The sequence below is a fragment of the Apteryx rowi genome, unplaced genomic scaffold (assembly GCF_003343035.1).
Source record: "Apteryx rowi isolate R43461 unplaced genomic scaffold, aptRow1 scaffold_7, whole genome shotgun sequence".
Taxonomy (NCBI): domain Eukaryota; kingdom Metazoa; phylum Chordata; class Aves; order Apterygiformes; family Apterygidae; genus Apteryx; species Apteryx rowi.
The window spans coordinates 3,562,910-3,584,066 of record NW_020450982.1 but is presented as its reverse complement, the minus strand read 5'-3'; the positions used below and the strand labels follow the sequence as shown (position 1 = coordinate 3,584,066).

General features: G+C 41.6%; 1 protein-coding gene across 1 annotated transcript in view; it reads right to left on the bottom strand.

Annotated features, from left to right (window-relative positions):
- The window catches only part of TRABD2B (TraB domain containing 2B), a 302,708-nt gene that overhangs the window by 119,598 nt on the left and 161,953 nt on the right, over nucleotides 1-21,157 (bottom strand). The window contains exons 2-3 of the mRNA XM_026086667.1: nucleotides 18,622-18,768; nucleotides 47-221 (exon numbers count right to left, since the gene is read on the bottom strand). Coding sequence (XP_025942452.1) covers nucleotides 47-221; nucleotides 18,622-18,768 — 322 coding nt within the window. The remainder of the gene's footprint in view (nucleotides 1-46; nucleotides 222-18,621; nucleotides 18,769-21,157) is intronic.

Sequence of the window (21,157 nt, the reverse complement as noted above, 5' to 3'; positions counted from 1 at the left end):
TTACTTCCAATCACATCCAAATAAGACAGAGTACTTCATGCCATACCTGCTCCAAAGGCAAAGAAAAAGCTCTTGTCTGCATTCTCCCTTAAAAGCGTCATCACTCTCTTCCCCATCCTCTCGTTCCTCTTGTAGATGAGCTCCTGTCTGAAGTAGCTGTCGATCTCCTGAGCCGTCACCTGTTCATGGGGAGGGAGTGTTGTGTTGATGAAGTTAGGGACCTGCAATGGAGAGAGCAGCCATGGTTCAGGCACAGAGACCAGACACTACTAAAGATAATAGGCAAAAAACATAGGCTTGTGAGAAAGATTAAGTACTCCCAAAACATTGGCAGTTTTAATCTAACTTTATTTGAGCCACCTGAACATCACTAGCCTATCAGAAACAACCAGAGGATAAGAGCTTGTGAGATTGCTGGGAATTGTACCAACCACTCCCTGCCCTCTCCCCCTCCCCCCTTTTTTTTGGTGAAATGGGGACCTTTCCTAATCTGGGAAAGGCACAGCAAAATGTAACATTGAAAAGGAGAAGGGTAAAATTTTACCAGATAGAAYCTGAGTTCATTTTGACATTTGGCTAGAAGAGAAAGTTAACCTTTTCTCTGTTCTTTCAGGAGACTGAGTTCAGGCACTACATCTGGATGAGTTACTAAAGATTTTGCTCTCTATCTTTGTTCAACATAGTTCATTGGCTAATTAGCACCAGAACAGGTCCTGGAATCTATTCTCAGCCAAAGCCACCATAAATTTGAGTAAGAACCGCAAGATTTGGCTTGTATATGCTGTTTCTAAATAGTCCAAACAGTTAAAAAAAATAGGAAAGGTTAGCAAATCCAGATACAGGAAGATGTAAACAGAATAAAACTGCTAATCTTTCTCATAATTTCAGATGTTATTAGATCTCACCAGGGAAGACTATGCACCGTAACACATAAATCCTTACAATATTTCTGATATTTCCTAGGACAGTAAGGGAATTCCATAAGAGTAGCTCCTCTATTCATTGCTTTTGTGGAGAGAGACATTCATAATCACAGAAGAGAGGTGAAACCCTAAGGTTCATTCCAGTGAGGGGAGCAGAACTAGGAATGAGCCAAGATTGAAACTCTAAGAGGCAAACAAGCCAGAAGTCTCTGAATATTAGGATAGGCAACTTGTTTTGACATGACGGGAGTTCAAGGTCTACCATGAGAATATGGGAGCCTATAGGACCTGCAGTGAGAAATGCCACAGGTGGGGAATGTTTGATGACTGTTTACAGAACCCAAGCACCTTCATGTGATTTGCTTTGCCTAACCATTGGAAGGCAGCTTAAAGTTGCAAAACCCAGATTCAGATTTCCAAGTCCCAGGATACATGTAAAGCTGCCAAGATTTCCAGTGTTAATCTGAGTCAATGGTAATGATACTGCATGCACAGCCCATAAGTGGAACATCCTTCACTCAGTGTGCTGAAATTGCTGAAATACTTGATGCAAGGACTCCTTTTTTTTTTTTTTTTATTCTCTCTCTGGTTTTCTACTATACCAAATTCCTGCACTTATCTTCTGGATCCTGCCTTTAGTCTTCATTTTTTCAGACCACACCTTACCCTCCCACTTAGTCAACAGCAGCAACTTTTAACACCCTACTTAACATGATTTTGTCACAAACATTTTTGTCTCCTCCCATCCTCTTTACTCACATTGCCTCTCCCAAAGCTTTCAGCAAGTCTTAGCTAAGTAAAGAACTAATTTGCATTTTCCCAGTGGCTCTCACTGAAGCTTTCTCCTTGCAGCCTCAGCTATAGCTCTTCTAATGTGTGGGGGACAGAGTAGCTGAGATTTCTCACCACATATTCAGAGGGAAAGGCTAGGCCTCACTCTGGATTCACATCAAAGGCTGTACCCAGTTACCCTAGCTAGAAATGGGCACCAAATTTCATGAGCTGGAGAATCACAGGTGGCTGGTGCTTATGCTGCTGGCTATGCTGCTGGCTACAGAAACCTGCCTGCTTTAATTACACTAGCCTGTTGGGCTATACAGACCAGGTGGACCTTTGATTCTCTGAACATGATGACTTCCCAACCCGCTTTGCCAAATCACCAGACTTTTCACAGCGAGTCCCTCCTTAGAGATTCATTGCATTACCCTGAGTCGTTCCTTCCTCTGGGCTTTCCAGGATGGTTTGGCTTCTCCATTATATCTTGTAAACTCCTCAGAGCAAGCAAGTACTTTGCACCTTGTTCTCAGTTTAGCCCTTTGCCAGCACTCAGCAAATAATAATAGTCCTGTTAAGCCAGACCAACTGGAGACACTAGTTTCCTGTTAATATAGAAGAAAGCTGCCTCACTGTCTGACAAGAATGTGTATTTGTCTCAAAGGGATGTGGGAACAGCTTGCTGGTTTTGGAAAGGTAAAAAACTGCTGCTAGCTACAATAGCAAAGGATGTAGCAGCTTCAATTCCTAGTGCAAGGCAGTGGGAGATTTTTATCCAAGGGATAAAATTTGAGGAATGAGTAGCCATTTCACACTTGCAATAACCCCTGTAAAGGAAAGCAGTGAATCAATTGGTTCCACGTAGATATCACAAGCCTTTGTATTTCCTCTGCACTGAGACCCTGGGTTAATGGGTAGCGGGGTGACGTAGCTGAGCCAGGAATCAGGGGAGCTCTGGGAGACTGAAAGGGAAGATGAAATTTTTTGATAACATCTGAAGGCACAACACCCAAAAAAGGGAAGTCTCTTCTGTCCTGCTTCTGGCTGAAGGGAACTGAAGGCTGGACACTGGTGGGGACCTGGTCTTGAATCACCTGTGATGCTTCTGGGGAAGCATGTGCTGCACTGCCCACAAGGACAACTGCTCTTATCCAAGGCAGAAGTAGCAATGTTGGACGATGAAATGGCTTCTTGCAGCCCACTCCAACCAGGTGAAAGCTTTAATGCTGAAGATTTAAACAGTCCAAGGATAGAAGTTTTGTTCAGACCTTGAGCAAGAGAGTCTTTGCCAAAAAGGCACACGTCTTCCTTCAGCTCATGCAACTCCATCACTTGTGATCCTATGTCCACGTTCAACCCACAGTTTGCTCCCAGCTTGTTCCCCTTCCTTACCTAACCTAAAACGCAGTCCACAAAATGGAGTCAATTCCTTCCTTTGTTTTCCATTTCTTTCTTTTCCTTCTGTGGGAAGGAGTTTGCTAAGAGCAGAGAAAGAAACTTCAAACCTGGGACTGTGTTTTGTCAGCATTTCTCAGGCTTGTCCAAAGAACAAGAGGAGAGAAGTAATCACCTCTAGAGACACATCATCATCTATAGATCCCTCTGCGCCTTGTATGTTCTTGTATTTCTAATGACTGCACCATCACAGGCAAAGAAGACAGTGTGTATGTATGTTTGTGTGTGTGTGGCAAAGGACAGAAGATAAATGGTTGGAGTAAGTATGGCTGTACACAGTAGTGCAACCACACTCTGAGCTACGACACCAGCCCCATTAATCACCTCCGCCCTTCCCTGTATCTCAGCTCCTTTCCACAGTGTGTGACACACACCATGCCTGACTTCCAGGAGGCAGCTGCTCCTGTTGATTTAAGAAACCTTTTGGATTCTTAACCACCAGACAGGGATCAGAAAGTCAAGAAACAGTCACAAGCAATTAGGAAGCTGTTAACCGCAGCCAGGATTTAAGGTTTTTTTTTTTTTTGGAAAAAAAGAAATCTGTTGATTTAAAGGGATGGGCTGAAGAATGCACCAAAAGGTACACCTTTCCTCTTCCATTTCATCAAAGATTTTTGTTTCAATTCAGTATAAAAATTCATAGTTTTAATATTTAATGATAGTTATTTGTCATTTCTAAACTGACAGTGAAAGGATGAGACTTTCACTGTGTCAATGTGTGAGTGACTGACCACCGCAGAGATAATAGCTGACTACTGCTGCTAGTATTTAAATGGTTTTGCAGCAGGATAGATGATGGAAGCACTGAAAAACTCTAACTTCTAATTTTGCTGCTCATCTAGAAAAGYAGCAGTTTGGTGAGCAGAAAAACACAGTGCTATCTATCTCCTGGGATGTGCTTACTTTGCAGTGGATGCACCTGACAAAAAGATAAATACATGCTATTTGCCCAGTCTCTGCAAACCATTCACCTTTCTAAGCATCCAAACAACTGCATCTATGTCTATCTCACACTATACATATTTCCCATGAAAACTCAAAAATGTATTTCATTCAGAGGTGTTCAGAAGAAAGAATATTTTGTTTTACTGAATTAGCTAGAATTCTTTTCTTTTCTTTCTTTCTTTTTTTTTTAAGTAGTCCAACAAAATGCCACCATATTCCTCTTTACCTTTAGCTACAGCTCTCCTATGGACAGTGTTGCTTGGCCCCAAACTCAAGCATCAGGTGTCAGCCTTGGTGTTATTATGTACATCCTGCATTTTTTAGTCAAGTTTTTGAGGTTAAAGGAAGAGACTATGGGAACAGAAAAGGAGTTAAGTCCCAGTCTTGAAGAAATTACCCCCCCACACATACAGCCTGTATAATTTTACTTGAGTCAGTATCCCTGATGGAATATATACGTGGGTAAAGCTCTGCGCATACGTATGAGTTCACATTGCCGTGGGACACAGGCCATAATTCTTCACCTTTGAAGTCAGTAGGAGCTTTAGGCAGAAGAAAGAGGAAGGATTGTGCGGTGGTTATGATACTACCCTGAAAAAATGGTTCTGTTCCCGTGGGTGATATATATCTCTTGCATGATCACAAGCTTGTCATTTGGGTTTAGACCTTCAAAGGAAATTCAGCACTTAACCTCCACTAAATATCTTTGAAGCATTTGGCTTTATTCCTCCTGTCTCTCAAAAGCCCATCTGTAAAATGGGGACAGCAAGACTTTCCTACTTGAGAACAGATTTTGCATACAAGGCACTGGCTGAATCTAGACAGAAACGACGGGACCCAAAGGAAGATCCAGAGTCAGAGATGATGCCTAGCAGTAACCGCTCTTTCCATAAATACACTGTGGAAGGAGGTTGTGATTCTGCTGCAATCATTAGCATAAGAGCTAACAACATACTTTAGCTTAGAAAACTGCAGCAGCCATATCTCAAAATCTGTGCTAGGCTGTCAACTCTGTCTACAGAGACAGATACAAAGGAAAAGAGAAGGAAGATAAATTGGTGCAGAGTCTTTTATCACTGTTAGCTTGATTAAAAAAAAAAGCAGCAGCAAACAGGGCTTACTGTCAAAGTTCAGCTGCAACTTCATAAACACTGAACTTTATTTGAGGACTTTTTTTATTTACAATTTTTTAATATTGAGAGAAGTTTTCTCTCACAGAGGCACAATGGAAGAGAGTTGCCAATATCTATCAGAAAATAATTTTTTTGGACACATCTAAGTACCTCTAACTTTGGTTAACATTGTTTGCCTGCTTTGGATCCACTGGCTGCAGTGGATCAATACTCCCAAATCACTGGTAACATTTTTAGCCTCATTCTGTTCCAGTGATGCTAGCCTCTTTCTGGAATATCCTTTCAAATTGTACGATTATATCAGTGGAAAAACTAGTACCACCAATACTGACCATTGGAATTGACACCAGCATAGCAAAGCTAGACATTAGAAGTGGAAACAGGTCTTATGTGGTGTGGTTACTGGGATGAGGTTGCCTGGCTGCAGGCAGGGATAGTCTTTACTCATAGATATATTTGTAGGTGGAGAAGAGGAAGCTGAGATACAGAAATGGGAAGCCAATCCCACTGCCATGGACAATACTGTCCTCTCAGCAAACCCATTTAGAAATAAAATGATTCTAAATATATAGAGACAACTAGTGTCCATAACAGTGGTATTCCCTCACAGCCCTTCGGTCACACCACTGGACTGAGATTTTCCATTTTGTGGTCAGGCACATGGTATCTCAGACAACAAAACCCACAATGAAGACTAAGGTTGATTTCCCCAAGCCACACAGTCTTTAAAATTGTCTTTTTGTAAATCCTTTCCAGATATCATCTTCCCCTGTCTTGATCAACCCTCTCCAATTCTGAAAATCCTCTCTCCATATATCTCCTAGTAAGGAGAAAACTAAGGAGTTTCCAACCTTATTTCGCGTTCAGCATTCAAACTCTGACTGCTGTCAGCAAGTACAGTATCATCACTAGTCCTTGCAGGGGAATCTCTTCATCACAGGAATCTACTTGTATGCCTTATGCACCCCTTTTTCCCCAGAGAGTACACAGGGTAAATGAAGAAAATAGGGGCAGACACACTCATGGTTACAAAGCAAGCCTACGGCAAAGCAGAGGATTGGCCATCAGCCTGAGCTCCAGTCTAGCAGCTAAATACAAAACCCATCTATTTTTCACCGACAGGACAACTCAGCAGAACAACCCTGTCTCCACACTAATAATCCTTATCCCTGGTTGTTAGCAGGGAGTTGGTCCCAGATCACACTGATTACATTTTTTTTTATATGATAAAGATTCAGTTCTCTTTATTAATCTTCTAGTTTACGAGCTTTATGTGGGCAGAGGCCAGAAGACAAGTAAGGGATCACACTTTGAAAGATTTTCTCTGCAACCACATAGGTCAGAAACTTTTTTATGGTCTGTAACAATAGCGATGATAAGAATCTCCAGAGCTGACAGCACGGCTTACGCCGACTTCCAAAGAGCCAGGGCAGCGTCCTCAAACCTGCCAGCTCTTCCGAGAAACCAACAGCCCTAAATTTACACCAACGCTTTCTGGGTCAGAGGCTGAGCTCTCAGCCCTAGTTATCATTCGTTTATGAAGGGAGGATACACTCCTGTTAACCAGCCTTGACAGGGCATTGTGTCTTTTTTTTACTGAAGTGCTGAAAAATATACAGCTCCAGACTTGGAAGGCACCTGTTTCCTCCTGATTTATGGACCCTTCCGACATCTGGAAGAGCAATATCCAGTTACTACAGCCTCTAACATGAAGAACTCAAATAGTGCAAAGCAAAGGGGCTGCGATAGCAAGCCTGTCCAAGAGGAGAGTGCAGCTGCTGAAGTGACGAACACCATTGCTGACTCTGCTGTTTTTCCTCCAGTGCTCCAGAGTTTCCTCCTGATGGAGACCTTTGTTGGCTAAGGAGGGAGGTGTCTGGTTAATCTGGTTTGGCCCAGAGTTGGCAGCTGCCAAGACAATCAGCTTCCAACTTGTTATGCAAAATGGAAACGAGGAAAGAGCTCTGCAAAACTGTGTGCAGCTCAGGGCATGTTGCAATTAACCCACCCTTTACCACCCACTGCTTGTGACAATTTCTTTCTTTTAAGCACCAAAATTTAAAGTAATATATTAGAAGCCTGAGTGGTCTGTAAAGGGAGTCTTTGAATTTTAGGATAAGTAAGTCCCATCCCTCATTTGCCTTTCCCAGGGCAAACACCTATCCAAGGTGAGACTTGATGCTGGGAAGAGTGTTACATCTCGCCTGTCATTGAGGAGGAACTATATATAACCTGCCTCTGAACCAGTGGAGGCATGATACTGGAGTAGAACAGTAAAACTGATTCAGACTGACAAGTCTGTTTATACATACTTTACAGAGCTAGAAGTGACCATAAAATTGGCTGAGCAATGGAATAACAGAGGGATCTGGAAGGTGAGCAAGGAAAAAGGGAGTACATTACATTACAGGCACGTCCAGCACATCTTAGAGGACACAGCCAGGCTAGGTATGCTAAACTGGTGGATTTTTGTCCTGCTAGAAGCATACCCTGACACCAAACTCGGATACAGAATCAGACTGACTGGAAATCACAGAACGCTTAAACATATTCCCAGGCTGCGCTCATCAAATTTTGTTCCTGCTCCGTTGTGGGAAGCGGAGTAGCTCTCAAGGGAGAACTCTCACTGCAGCCAGGGCCTTGATGTTTTGAGAGCATATCAAAAAATAGTCACATTTCTCCCACCCACGATTGCCCACCCACTCGCCCGCCATGCTCTGCTGCCATAACTATCCCTGCTCCAGGGAGCACTTCAGGAAGTGCTGCTAGGTTTTGGACTAACTCAGCATTTCCACTGCTGGAATGGATTTTCCATCATGTCCCTTGGCTTAGTGTGAGTCTATAGTGTCCCAAACCTCTGAAAGCAGGAAACGACACTAAAAACCGGCAAGGCAAAGGGTCAGCTGCCTCCCCCTCAGCAGAAAGCCTGGTCTTGTGAACCAGCAGCTGAACAGAGGGGGGGGTCACAAACTATGTATTTTCTGGCTGACTCTTTGCAAACTTGGGCACATCGCTTCAGTTTTGAGCGTTTCTGCTTCAGTTAGGCATGTCGAATTCTCTCTGAGCTGAAGGCCAATGAATACTTTCATGGGGCCGAAGGAATGTGTTGCACTGATAAGGGCCTAAGTTTTCATTCTCCAAGTGGGTGTTTGGACTCCCGGGGCCAACGTTAAGGCTTGGCTGTCTCTCACACCTGCATGCCGCATCGCCTGTGTGACTATCAAGTTCAGGCTGTTGGAGATGGCCGGTGAGCTCAGCCTTTGTGCCAGAGATAGCTGTGAAGATGGCTCTGCTCTTTCCTAGCATGTTGTTTCCTTTGTCCATCATCTCAGAGAAAAGCAGCACAAGGCTGGAGTGGCTGCGAGCAGGGGATGCAACCCCAACAGCATGTCTATACCTTTTTTCCCAAGAAACAACAGTGGCAGGAAGGGGAGGAAAGGAGAAAACATCTCCCCTCATAAACCCAATATTGCAGGGCTGAGGGCAGCATCAAAAACCTATTAAAGATGTCTGGATGAGGCTGAAAGGAAGCAGGGAGAAAAAGGAGGGTAAGGGAAAAGAGAGAAAGAGGAAGCTTGAAGAAGAAAGTCCAAGAGCACAAGGAAAGTCAGTATAAGAGCAAACATATTTCTTGAGATCACCTCTGGGCTGCCAGGTGTGGCTGGGAGCTAATCCCTGCCCACAGCCCTCTTGTATCATTGCTGACGATTCCTATATGCTGCAGGTCACACCAGCAAGCTTGCTGCAATTGATCTACCCAATGTAAAGCTAGCTCAGGCATCTCTGCAGCTTGACTGTACAAAGATCTTTGAAACTCAGTTGCAATTATCTAGTTCAGCTCTATGAGCCACCAGAGCATCTAAGTGTATCAATGGAGGAGAATTACAAATGGGAGAAGACCTAAAGGAAGAAGGTAGGCTGAAGGCTAGTGACTTCCCTTCTCCAAGGCTAGTATAGGACGCTTTTAAAAAAACAGCGGGGGTGAAACAAAAGCTATAGGCACCATTCCTCGCCTGACTAAACTTGTCAGCAGGCAGGGAAAGCTGGCAGCTCCCATGAGCACCAGGGAGCGCGTGCTCCTGCACCTTCAGCCCCGGCTCACATGCCCAGCCACCCTTCCCATCAGCCCCCACAGCCATACTGCGGGTGCTCTTCTCCCAAATAGCACTCAGCCCAACTACAGTCACGTGCCCTGCCTGTTTTTACATTCTCCTCCTATATATTCAGGCTGAAGGAAAGCATACTTAAAAAAAGAAAAGAAGAGAAAGAGAAAAGCCACAAGGATGGACTTTACATCTCTCAAACAGCTTGAGAGAAGAGTGGGGAGAGTGATACTTTTATTGCTGTTAAAAGACTTTCAACAAATCCCTGAGAAGTCATGACCTCCATGTATGTTTTCTATTTGTTTTTCCACAACAGTTAAATAGTTGCTTTCCAAGCACTTAAAAAAAAAAAAAAAAAAGGCGCAACACCAGCCTTCCCTTCCCCCAGGCCTCCTTCCCCACCCCAGCCTTGCTCCCCTTGGTAGCGATGCCAAAATATGCAGCCGGCCTCTCTATCTGAACGAATGTTTTGATTAAAGAAGTCTTAACAAAACACAGTCAGAACAATGATTGCGGCCCCCTTTCTGCAAGCTTCACCCAACTATGCAGTGTATATTTAGGACCAGATTACAGGGACCTGTTCATTAATTGAATAAGGATGACAAGCCTGCCGTGTATGCAAATTGAGGTTTGGGTTTCAGTGGGGAGGGTATATCTTAACTACCTAATGATACTGCTGCCCCATTTAAAACCCTTTAACTTTTGTTTTTCTTTTTTTGAGGCCATTTTTCACAAGCTTGCAAACATATGGAAAAGTTCAAGTTTTTCTATTTCACTTCCAAACGCTTTGTTTCCTTCAACAAAGAAAAAAATTGTTTTTGTTCTGACACTAAAACCATCACCTATTATATTACCATGACACCCAAGTAAAGATACTGATCAAAGGGCAAAGCAGGGCAATAAAGTGAAAAACCTGGGGCCAGGAGGTTTGGGTTTGGGGCTTGGTTTATTAAAGCTTTCCAGTTCTTTTTCCAAAAGTATTTTTCATTTTGTCTTCTGCTAAACAGTGGGATAACAGTTGGTCAGTAGCAGGTACAAATTCAGGTTTGGTTTGTATTGAATATACGTTGTTCAGGGCTCTTCAATGAGTTTCTTCACATCCTCATTTGGTAAGATGTTAGAGAAAGCCTGAATGTTTATGTTAAGGTTGCAACATGATTTTAACCCAAGGAAAGTGTGATCCAAAAGATACAGTTTGTAAAACGCCAGCAAAATTCCATGCAATTTAGCAAGGAGCAAAAAAACAGGCTAAAAAGAAACGCTGGTTAAAAATGTGACAGCAGCCGGATTGGACACGAGACCTGCAGAGCGGACACCATGACACGGTGCTGTGCCAAGAGACAGCACTGCCCTTCTGGCCAGCCCAAGCAAAATCCTAGGCTTACCCCAATCCAGCTAGTCTAAGCTTTCTAGCCAAGCAGGCATCTGTCAGGAACTGGACAATGACTTCAGAACTAGTCTGAATTTTTTTAAGCTGGGATTGCTTGAGAGGCCTAGAATAGGAAATAATGATATAGAACATCTCCAAGAATGCTTTTCAAAATGGAACAGATGCTAGCCAGGAGAAAAACAAGGAATAAATCAGATGAAATCAGTGAAGCAGAGACTGAATCATGCTTAGTTACCCTTCAAACCAATTTCTTTGCAGCTAAGTGGTGGAATTGTATTGGCTTTGACTTTGGGTTTATCAGCAGTCATTTATCTGAGAGGAGAAAGCAGAAGCTGCAGGTTTGAAGTCACCATCAGATGGCATGACTAGCTTACACTGGAGAACCTGACCTCCAGTGTAATACACAATAATAGTGGCACAACAATTCTTGGTTGGACAAGGAGAACACAAAAACACAGTCTTTTTGGATAATGTCTGAATTCAAATCCTGCCAAGTCAGTCAGGACAATCAATTTGCACACCGCCCCCCCCCCMCACACACACTTTCCCTCTTTTTTTTCTTCTCTCCCTCATAATGAGGTGACAAAAATGTCCTCTGGATAAAACACAAAGGCCAAACAGCACCTTGTACATTCAAGCCACAACATATTGTTAAAAAGCTAAAAAGTCTTTCACTTCTCTTGAATAAGTTTTTCCAAGGAACACTTCATAAACTAGTTCTTTAAAAACAGGGGACAGTGTAAAGGCTTTACTGCAAACATGCAACAATGTACTGAAAGCAGCATGCTACTACCTGGAATTCCAAATGTTTTTCCCCAATCACTTTCATACCCTTTTATAGCGAATTCCCAAATAAGTAAATACAAGTAGTCAACAATCCTTAAACATTTTTAACATAAATCAGCCCTTTTCTGTAGCTGAAACTGTTTCTTTTCTAATAACATGGCAATCTTTGCCTTTAAGTTTCTTGTTCCCATTTTTCCTCCTACTTTTTTCCTCCTTTTTCCATTACTCCCTCCATGGAAACTGGAAAGAGGAAGGAAGGAATTTCCAAATTAAGAACTCCAAATGGAAACACGCAATAAAAAATTTCAAGCAAAAACCTATTTACAAAAACTGTAGCATGAAAATTATTTGAGAATGTTCCATATTATTCAAAAAACAAACAAACAAAAAACCCTCTGGAGTGTTCTGACCAGCAGTATCATCAAGAAATTGACCTAATTTTCACAGTCTGGATCTGCAACCTATTTTTTGAAACACATAAAATATAATATTGTTCCAATCTGGAATCCGGTTCTGACATAATATGAAAATTAGACTCTCAAAATATTGGTTCTGCTTCTGTTTGCCTACTTCCAAACACTCATGATATATCAAGACACAAAACTGTGATTCAGGTGCAAGTGGAAAGAAAGCGCAACCCTATCATGGCAAATAAACCATGGGAAGGCAACTTTTCTCTAGCAGCATCCCTCTCCACAGCCCAAAGAATACAAGGTAGGACGCTCCCTCCGCTCATTATCAGGGGCACAAGAGGTTCTGAACAAGCACATTAAATACAGTTCTGCCAAATACACAGGCAATGTTGTGACTTTATTAATTTCTGTAGTAACAAATGCTTATGGAAGAGTTACTTCTTGCCTAGACCCAGAACAAGAAACTCTTGGGACCAGCTCACTTGGCACCCAGGACAACMTTGCGCTTGTTTCACTGGAAAACCTATAATCACTCCCGCTGGAAGGACGAGAGGCTGTGCCAACTCATCTGCACTTTATTACAGCTGAAAATGATAAGATGTTTCCAAAGCGTTACATTACAATAGCTGTGCCTTCGTTTTATGGATTTATCTTCCTTTGCCCTAGATAAAACTCCATTCCTTGGACAAATTAAGTCTGCTTATCATTCAACACTCTGCCTAATGGTCTCAGCTGTGTGTTTCTGCATTTACTGAAACCGGGGCATTCCACAGATAGTTTTCATTGATTTGAGAAGAAAGCCAGAAATTCAGTTGTATTCTATCCAAAATGAGAACGGGGCAAATTAATGATGTAATTAGCATGATCAGAACCCTTAAATCTTAAAGGACAGGTTTAAATGCAGGATGATAACATTTTTAAAGGAGTACATAAGACAACCTGGCAATTTATAAACAGCTAGTGTATCATGAAGTGATGTACTCAAACTTTTCTTTTTCAGTTTAGTGAGGCTGACAATGCTGACATGGTGTCAGCTTATGGATCTCGACTGTCATGTTAGCAGGACCATCACATGGTTTTCAGAAGGCAATGCCCACTACCAAAATGCTGTATTTCAACATGAATGCGTGGTATTTTGAACTGCAGAGGTAACTCAAGATTTCCCTGATATCATTCTAGGAAGTTATGCAAAAAGCTCAAATGTTTTTGATGGGCGCAATTTTAAGAAAGAGGCACACTGAGCCCTCAGGACCCAAAAGGGGTTGAGACAAGCAAGTCTGCAGGCTGTGGTGACTGACAGGCAACTTCACTGTAGACCGCTTGTCTCCATAGGATGACGCCAAGACCTCGCCTCCCTCTTGGCAACAAGAAGGTGTAGTCATTGTAGTCAGGTGAACATAAAACCTGTAACTGGGTTATTCACGGGCCTGAATTTCTTCATTGTAGTATCCAGATGATGGCCAGGCCCACTGACTCTCATACAAAGCCTACTGAAGGTATGTAAAGATTCTCAATTATTTCAGCAGGCTTTCAACATGGTGCACACGCAGCATAAAGGCAGCCTAGATGGCAGGTGCTTCATAAGTAGCAGGTCTGGCTCTTGCCAGATTGATAACCCAGATGGGACAGATGCATGGTAAGAAAGTATGCGGTAGGACCTAGCTTGAGGAAAACAGTCTATAATGTACGCAGTAAGCCACATGCCTCTGATATTCCAGATCAGTAATGAGAGGAGAATCTGCCCTCTCCTGGAAAGGAGCCTTTCCTCAGGACAGAAGAAGGGCTGAGGACAGAGGAGTAACAGATGGAGATCAGGGGTGTAGTTTTTGGGAAGAGTTGAAAGAGAAAAAAACTTCAGCCCCTACTTTTCAGCTTCTCACTTAATAAAGTGTCAATAGGAATGCAATGAAACACAGAATCAGTAAACTTCATGCTGACAGAAAAATCTGCTTTACAGATTCCTCCTCTTCTTTAAAGAAAAACTTGAACATCTCAATATGCACCACAGGAAGTAATTGGTGCAACATATCCCTGAACCCAAAATTCTAGAGGTATCAGTGTAAAATGTTTAAGTACAGACCTTTACATCAGATTTAGGGAACAAAATACAAAAGAAATTCCTCTGCACCCTACTTGTTCTCACCATGGCTTCAGATCATTAGGCAATTTCTTAACTGTCTCAAGTTAGGGAGAATTATCCTCTGGAGGTAGGTAATTTTCTAATTTTACACTAACAGAATTTTTGCATTTTAATGCATGTGGTCCTGGACATAYGGATCCCAAGTTTCTTTTGAGAGCTTCAGGCAGAATACAGAAGTTAAAGCTGCTGATCTAAATTGACCTCTCTTCACTTCTAGAGAACTGTTTTTCAAAAGAAGAGAAAGAAATCATGACTTCTTTTAGGAGGAAAAAAAAAAAGTCTGAAGAAAAAGCAAAACACACCTACCTTATCTTTAACTTAAAAATATTTTCTTTTCAGTGTCATTTTGACTCTCTTCCCAGAAACTCCAACATAAGTCTCTTGACTGAAAGAGTCACAGGAGAATCAAGTGTTTGCAGAAGGCTGTAAAGGCAGGATAGATGCTTCCTACTCCACTTTTGGGTCATAGTCTAACTGAATAAACTCAGCCCCTTTAAAGTTTTATTAAGTTTAAATAAGGATTTATACATTTGGAAAAATGATGCTTAGAAACAAAATTTAGAGAGAAAAAAAGAGAAAGGAATGAGGAATGTAATATAACCACAGGAAAGCAGAGGTGTTTTCCCCCTTTCACTGCTCTTAATTAAAAAAGAAAAAATACTGCAACTGAGAAGGATTTTGTTTAGTGTTCCAGTGTCATCAGTTCTTACTACTCTGGGACAGGAAAACGGGAAGGATTTGGGGTCTCGCTCACACCCCTCCACTTCAGGCTAAGCCTGGCTCCCCAGGCCCTGTGTGACGCAATGGCAGAAGAGCTCCCTGGGGTGGGCTGCAGAACTAGTGCTAGGCTCACGTGGTCACCGCCACCCTCTGCGAAGACCTTCCCTTCCCAGGGAGCAAGTACTGTCCTGACCTGCATACCCAGCCTCTCCACTTTGGTTTAGGCAGTACTTTTTCCTGTGCTTTTCCTCTCTGGCACCTGYCCCTTCTGCTACTGCTGCACTGAGACTGCATATCACCTTGTCAGGGACCCAATGGGGACACTGCTCTTTCCTCCTGGTGGCCAAGGGAGTTGACAAGACTGACACCAAGAAACTACACCATTTTCCTAAAACTCACATGGGAAGGCTAAAGTGGATCAAGAAACTCATCCAAAGCACCTACAGTCAACAGTGTTAGTATTTCTACTTCTGTTTCTTCTTTCTGTTCTAGGACAAACTTTGCTATATAGGCACCTCAGCATCTTGCAGACCACTACTAAAGATGCTCAGTGTCCCAAGATTCATGCTAGAGGAATGCAGGCAGTTACCGCACCTAGGTATACTCACCCCTCTACTGTCCCCATAAGGGTTAGACTTTCTCAGCGCCTATATCTTAAGCAAGTGTATGACAGTGACCTAAACCAATGACTCTGAGACAACCGACGGACAGGCTCACCTTTATTCTGCAACTCCCACTAATCTTCAAGGGGTGAGCAGGGATTAGTAACCTCATAAACAGCCCCCAGAATGAATCCTCAAAGACTGCAAGCCACAGACTCCTGCAGGTCTGCCTGACCCTGTGGTACAGAGCTGAATTCCTTGCCTCCATCATTCATGTAGGCCTTCAGTCTTACAAAAATCCCTCCATTTCTAATCTTTTGTTTCTGTGTGGCATTTCAAAGCTGCATTAATGGTACCAGAGCTGCAAGGACTTCTCAGACCTCTGAAATGCTGGTTCAGCTGTCAGATACTACAGAGGAATGGGCCTGCCTTCTAGAAACACTTTGACACCTTGCTTTCCGTGACTGGCATGGGTACTTACCCTAAATTTAAGTGATGATATGTCTGACTTGCGATGTTTTATAGTTTCTCTGCACTTGTACTATCATTTTTTTTTGTCATCTGCTGAGGCCTGCAATAAACTCTCATGACACCATAAATCACTATGCTTAGATTTAATGGTTTGAGAGAAGGATCCCATGGGGAATGCTTCATACATAATACTTAATTCAGGCTAATCTAATTTGCTAACCAAATGGCAAGGAGTTTCTATAGCAGAGACATCATCCTTGCAAAAAACCACACAGCATAAACTTTGGAATTACCACCACTGGCAAAAATTAACCTGAACAGGGAGTTTCTTTACATTTTAATTTTCTATTTTGTTCTGCTTGTAATTAAAAATAAATGGTATAAAGCTGGTTTATAAAAACACTAGCAAACAAAAAACCTCTTTACCCAAATTAAAAGCAACAACCCATGAGAGAAAAATGCTCCACTACATTTAGAGTTCTGCAGGGACTAGTATACATATAGGGATTTTAATTTTCCATGGCCTGTAAGTGTTATAATCTCTATCAACTGAGTACGCTCTGGGACCATGACTAACACTATTTCTTGAACTCCAATTGGTTGTTGGTTTCTTTCTTCTTTCTTCCACACTGCTTTTAAACTCAGATTTGATCCAAGAATTTGCAAGGATAAAAGTTTTTACAGCATGCTGTTCCTCTCAAGTCTAAAACACGTCTGTTATAGGACTTTGTGTCAACAAATCACAGATGTCTAAGAATCAGTGTAATCCGTGTGAATGGTCAGAACTTGTCTCAGGGACAAAGGCTGTATTGCTGGAGTAATTACATTGTTTTTAGTAGAGATTAAAAGGTGACAGGACATTCAGATGCCTGGACTGTCTTCACGATTCTACTACTAGAAGTCCATTGTTTGCATCCATGGCCGAGTCCCTTCTCCAAAAATCATTATGCCTCTCTCATGTGCTGTGCTTGCACACTACAGGAATAGTTACAATGGCTGTCTTCTCCAGGGTCTTCTGAAGTCTTGAGCTTTCCGGCTTTTTCAACTCACACATCACATCTTTACAGAAATATTCTTACCTGAGCTTCTTTCTCCTTTTACTTTTCAGTGTACCACTTTCCAGAAATAACAGTTCCGGAAGCTTCCGGTGCTCCACAGATTTCTGTTTTAGTACTGTCACATTAGCCACCCATTATGTCCCACTTAGTCACGCTAAACAACACTTCACTCTCTAGGACTTAATTCACTGGGACAGCTAGGGGATTTGATTCTATGCATTATCAGCCATTCTGCTACCTGCAAATTATAGCCGGATAGCCATAACCAGATAGGAAGAAAGAAGAGGCACATAACCATTTGTGCAGAGTTTAATAACCTCTGGTTGTTCAAGCTGTTGTCCTTCTGCCACTACCAAGTGGCATGTTAGTTCTGCAACAGATGCCATGAAAAAGCTGCAGTGGACTTCTTGTGTATTTCCATGTAGAATTTCTGAGGGCGCCATACAGGACCTTTAGAAAAACATCCATGCCATGGAGCATGGCTGGGAGACTTTGCTACCTTACATTTAGGTTGGGGCTGCGGTTATCCTTGCTGTTTCCTCTAAGAAATAAGTAACCCACAGAGCCCTGTTCAACTCAAGATAACAATGGCAAGATGGTTAAGATGTCTCAGAGACCTCTATCTAGATTGACAGACTTGTCTTACCCTTTCTCAGTTCTCTCTTGAGAAGCTTGATTTGCATTTACTAATGGTTAACCAGTAGCATGATTTCATAGACTTTCATTGGCAACATATACAACAACTTATCTACCAAAGTTTATATGAGCTCCCTCCAGTAAGTCACTGCACCTGAGACAGGAACATGGGAACATTTGTCAAAAAACGAGGTAGAAGATGACATTCAAAGACTAAGTTTCCATAGAATAAACAGGAAAGAAGAAACAGGAACCTGCATATTAAATGAGAATCTCAGAGTTTGCCATGAACTATCAGATTAGTCTGGAGGGCAGATTTCAGCTCCATTGAGAGGCTTTAATAGCATTGGATAACTAAGATAAACAGAGACTGAAGGGCTGCCCGAGACGCATACAAAATCATTGAATTATGACATGTTTGAGAAGTTATTTACTTTGTAGAGTATTTACATAAGGCTCACTTCCTCTTCAAATATAAGCTTAAATATTATAAAGGTTTTTGCTCCCCTCTTCCCCCCTCACTGAGGGGACTACATTCAACAGCCACACAAACATCCATAATTATCTTTTTTCAGGCACATTCCTTGGAAAGTTTTCCAGTCATTCACTTCCCCAGAGCCAAAGCAATACCAAGGAAAAGCCCTTCTCCACATGTGTCTCATTTGTCTAGTGAGAGAATGAAAGCACAGGGCACCAAAAGGAAAAGGGAGAAGAGGAGACAGTATAAAAGTGATGATCCCAAGACCGGATTATTAGTCTTTGCTCTGCTATAGGCACCTGATATGCCTTAGACCAGGCTCTTAGTCTGTACCTCAATTCACCAGCTGAATTAATCTCTCTTGTCATATGATATCTACAAGATGCAGTGCTGAGGGGAACTATGTGTGTGACTACCTGATAAAAACAGATGCCAAGTGCTTTAATGAATACAGCACATTATATCCAGCATAGAAAACTTTAGATCAGGGATTTGGCAAAAGGACACTTCTCAGTTTGGTAAGGTAGAGTACTGTCACTTTTACAACAGCTGATTTATCCTCAAATCAGTTGGCCCCTCCACACTTTTGCTTACCTGAGAAGTGTCATGATTGAATATGACAGCATTCAGGTCTCCACAGTTATAATGCTTGATGAGATCTTCAGTGGTATATGGGGCCTGCAAACTACCTGCTCGGAGACTTTCATGTTGGAGCAAAGTTTGGTTTAGAGCAAACAGCACCTGTAGAAATGCAAACAACAAAAATGGGGATGAGTTAAGGATGTTAGAAATCACAAGAGCAAAGCCTGAAAGGTCAAACTTTGAAAAACCTTCACATAGTCCCACCTGAGGTCCTTTGACCCCTCCTGGCCAACAGTAACAAGGAGTGATTTTTAGGCATTCCCAACCGGAAGGGGAGTCAGAAGCAAGGCTATCTGCTAGCAGACCTTGCTAAAGGTCCTTGGTATTCCTCATCAAAAATTGCTCTACAACACATATATTGCTGGGAGATCATGGTGCGAAAGTGGTCTGAGGACTTCTGGGCTACATCTGCGGACAACTTGGCTACAAGAGGGACACTGGAATAAAAGCCCCCAAATTAGGGAACTTTTGTTGTCTGTTTCCTATCAGCTAGTTTAAATCCAAAGTCCAAACTAAGCTGGAATTTTCTTGACAAAAATCAAAACCTTCCAAACATCTGAAGTTACACTTAAAATATTGGGACTTTCTTCATGCTAATAATAGCAGAAACTTTAGGAATCAAAACTCATTACTAGTCTCCCTCCTTCAGTCTTTCCATCTCCACCCACCCTTTTGCAAACTAAACAGAGGTACTGATTTGTCACACTGCCACAGCAGACTAATCAAGTGTCCTCATCCAAATCTGAAAATATGAAATGGACACTTTACAGAGAAAACAGAAGCATCCTTTACTATCTAAATTTGAATAATCAAAGAAAAATTGTCCATAAAGACAATATTTTTTCTTGCATTACATAAAAGGCTACTAAATTCCATATGAATTACCACATATTTTTATATATTTGTGATAGACTGTGGAGGTGATTTATACTGATTATTGAACCACTGAGTCTGAGCTTTCAATGTTCAGCTTTCCAAGAATTTTCCAAGGAAACTTGATAAAAAAGTAGATGAGCAATCAGAAGCACAGCAGTTAAGACAGAGAGTTTATCACAAATTACAGAAATAAGTGAACGCACATTTCCTGGAAGAAACTGATCTGTGGCAACTGTGAATTCCAATTTCTGAAAAGTTATTTTGATGTGTCATCTTGAAGATTATTTTTGATGAAAAAAGAACTCCTGCATCCCTCAACCTCATATTTCACCACATTTTCAGCTTCTCTCATTTATAACAGTGCACTCTAAATCACAGTGAATAACGATCATCTCAAAATCTGGATAGAGTAACCCATGCTGAGTTCCAACTGGCCTAGCTAGGCTGCAGGCTGTGACACAGGCATATCCTTACCCACATGCTTAACTTTAAGCAATTGAACCCATTTTAAGCAGTGAACCCAAGAGGAGTTTAAAATTAATGATGCACATATGTCTTTGCAACCTGGAAGCTTTTATTTGTTTATTAATATGGTTCCCATTGAAATTTATCTGAAAGAATGGAAACAGTCAACTGCTCTTACTTCTGCAAAACCTCATACATACAACAAACTTGACCTGAGAAGTTTTTTAAAGTAATAATAAAAGGAATAATTATCTCCAGTACATTAACAGTCTCTTAATACAAAGTTGTTACATGCTAACTAGCATACAAATTCTGGTTGATGAAAAGCAAATATTATTTTTAATTTATTTCTGAAAATATAAAGGGGGACTTTCAACTGAACCTGTTATACCTCAGTTCTGCAATTGGTTCCCTCTTAAGAGCCAAGCCTAAAAGATTTCCTTGTCCAGATCTAAGGCTCCCTTCAGGCTTTCCCACAAAGAGATCAAGCTTTCCCAGTTCCCAAACTTTTCAGTCTAAAGATAAGCATCTTCCCAACTTAGTTTTTCTGTAATTTAAAAAATCTGCAAAAAATACAGTTTAAAGATTTCCTAACCTTTGAAAAGATCTGAGCTTCCCTCACTGCCCCCCCCCCAAGGGCTATAGCTTGAAGAGGAAATGGTTCACTCCAGGATTTCCTGGGGATTCTAAACATTTTGACTAATAAAAATAAAAGCTTAGAGAAATGTTGACAGGAAAAGTGAGAGCAGAGGTTTTCTTGAAAAGCTTTTAGTAAAATCCTCCTCATTTTTGATTTTTTAACAATGGATGTTGCTGGATATATATACATGCACGCCCATATATATAGATACATATGCATACACACACACACACACATATATATACATACACATATATATTCACAATCAAATCCTGAAGATAATAGTGTGTTTTATGATAAAATAGTTAGGACGACCTAAACAAATCCTTACTTCATTCCCTATGCTATATTCTACTCTGGCTTCCTGAGGAAACAAGTCTCATGCAGTCATGCTCTGGGTCTGTCTCCTCCTAATAAATTTGGAACCTATTAACTGATTTCAGTCAGATTCGCAGAGGGTTAGAGGTCTTAAAGATAATTGCCTGCATGTTCCTTGAAGATAAGTGC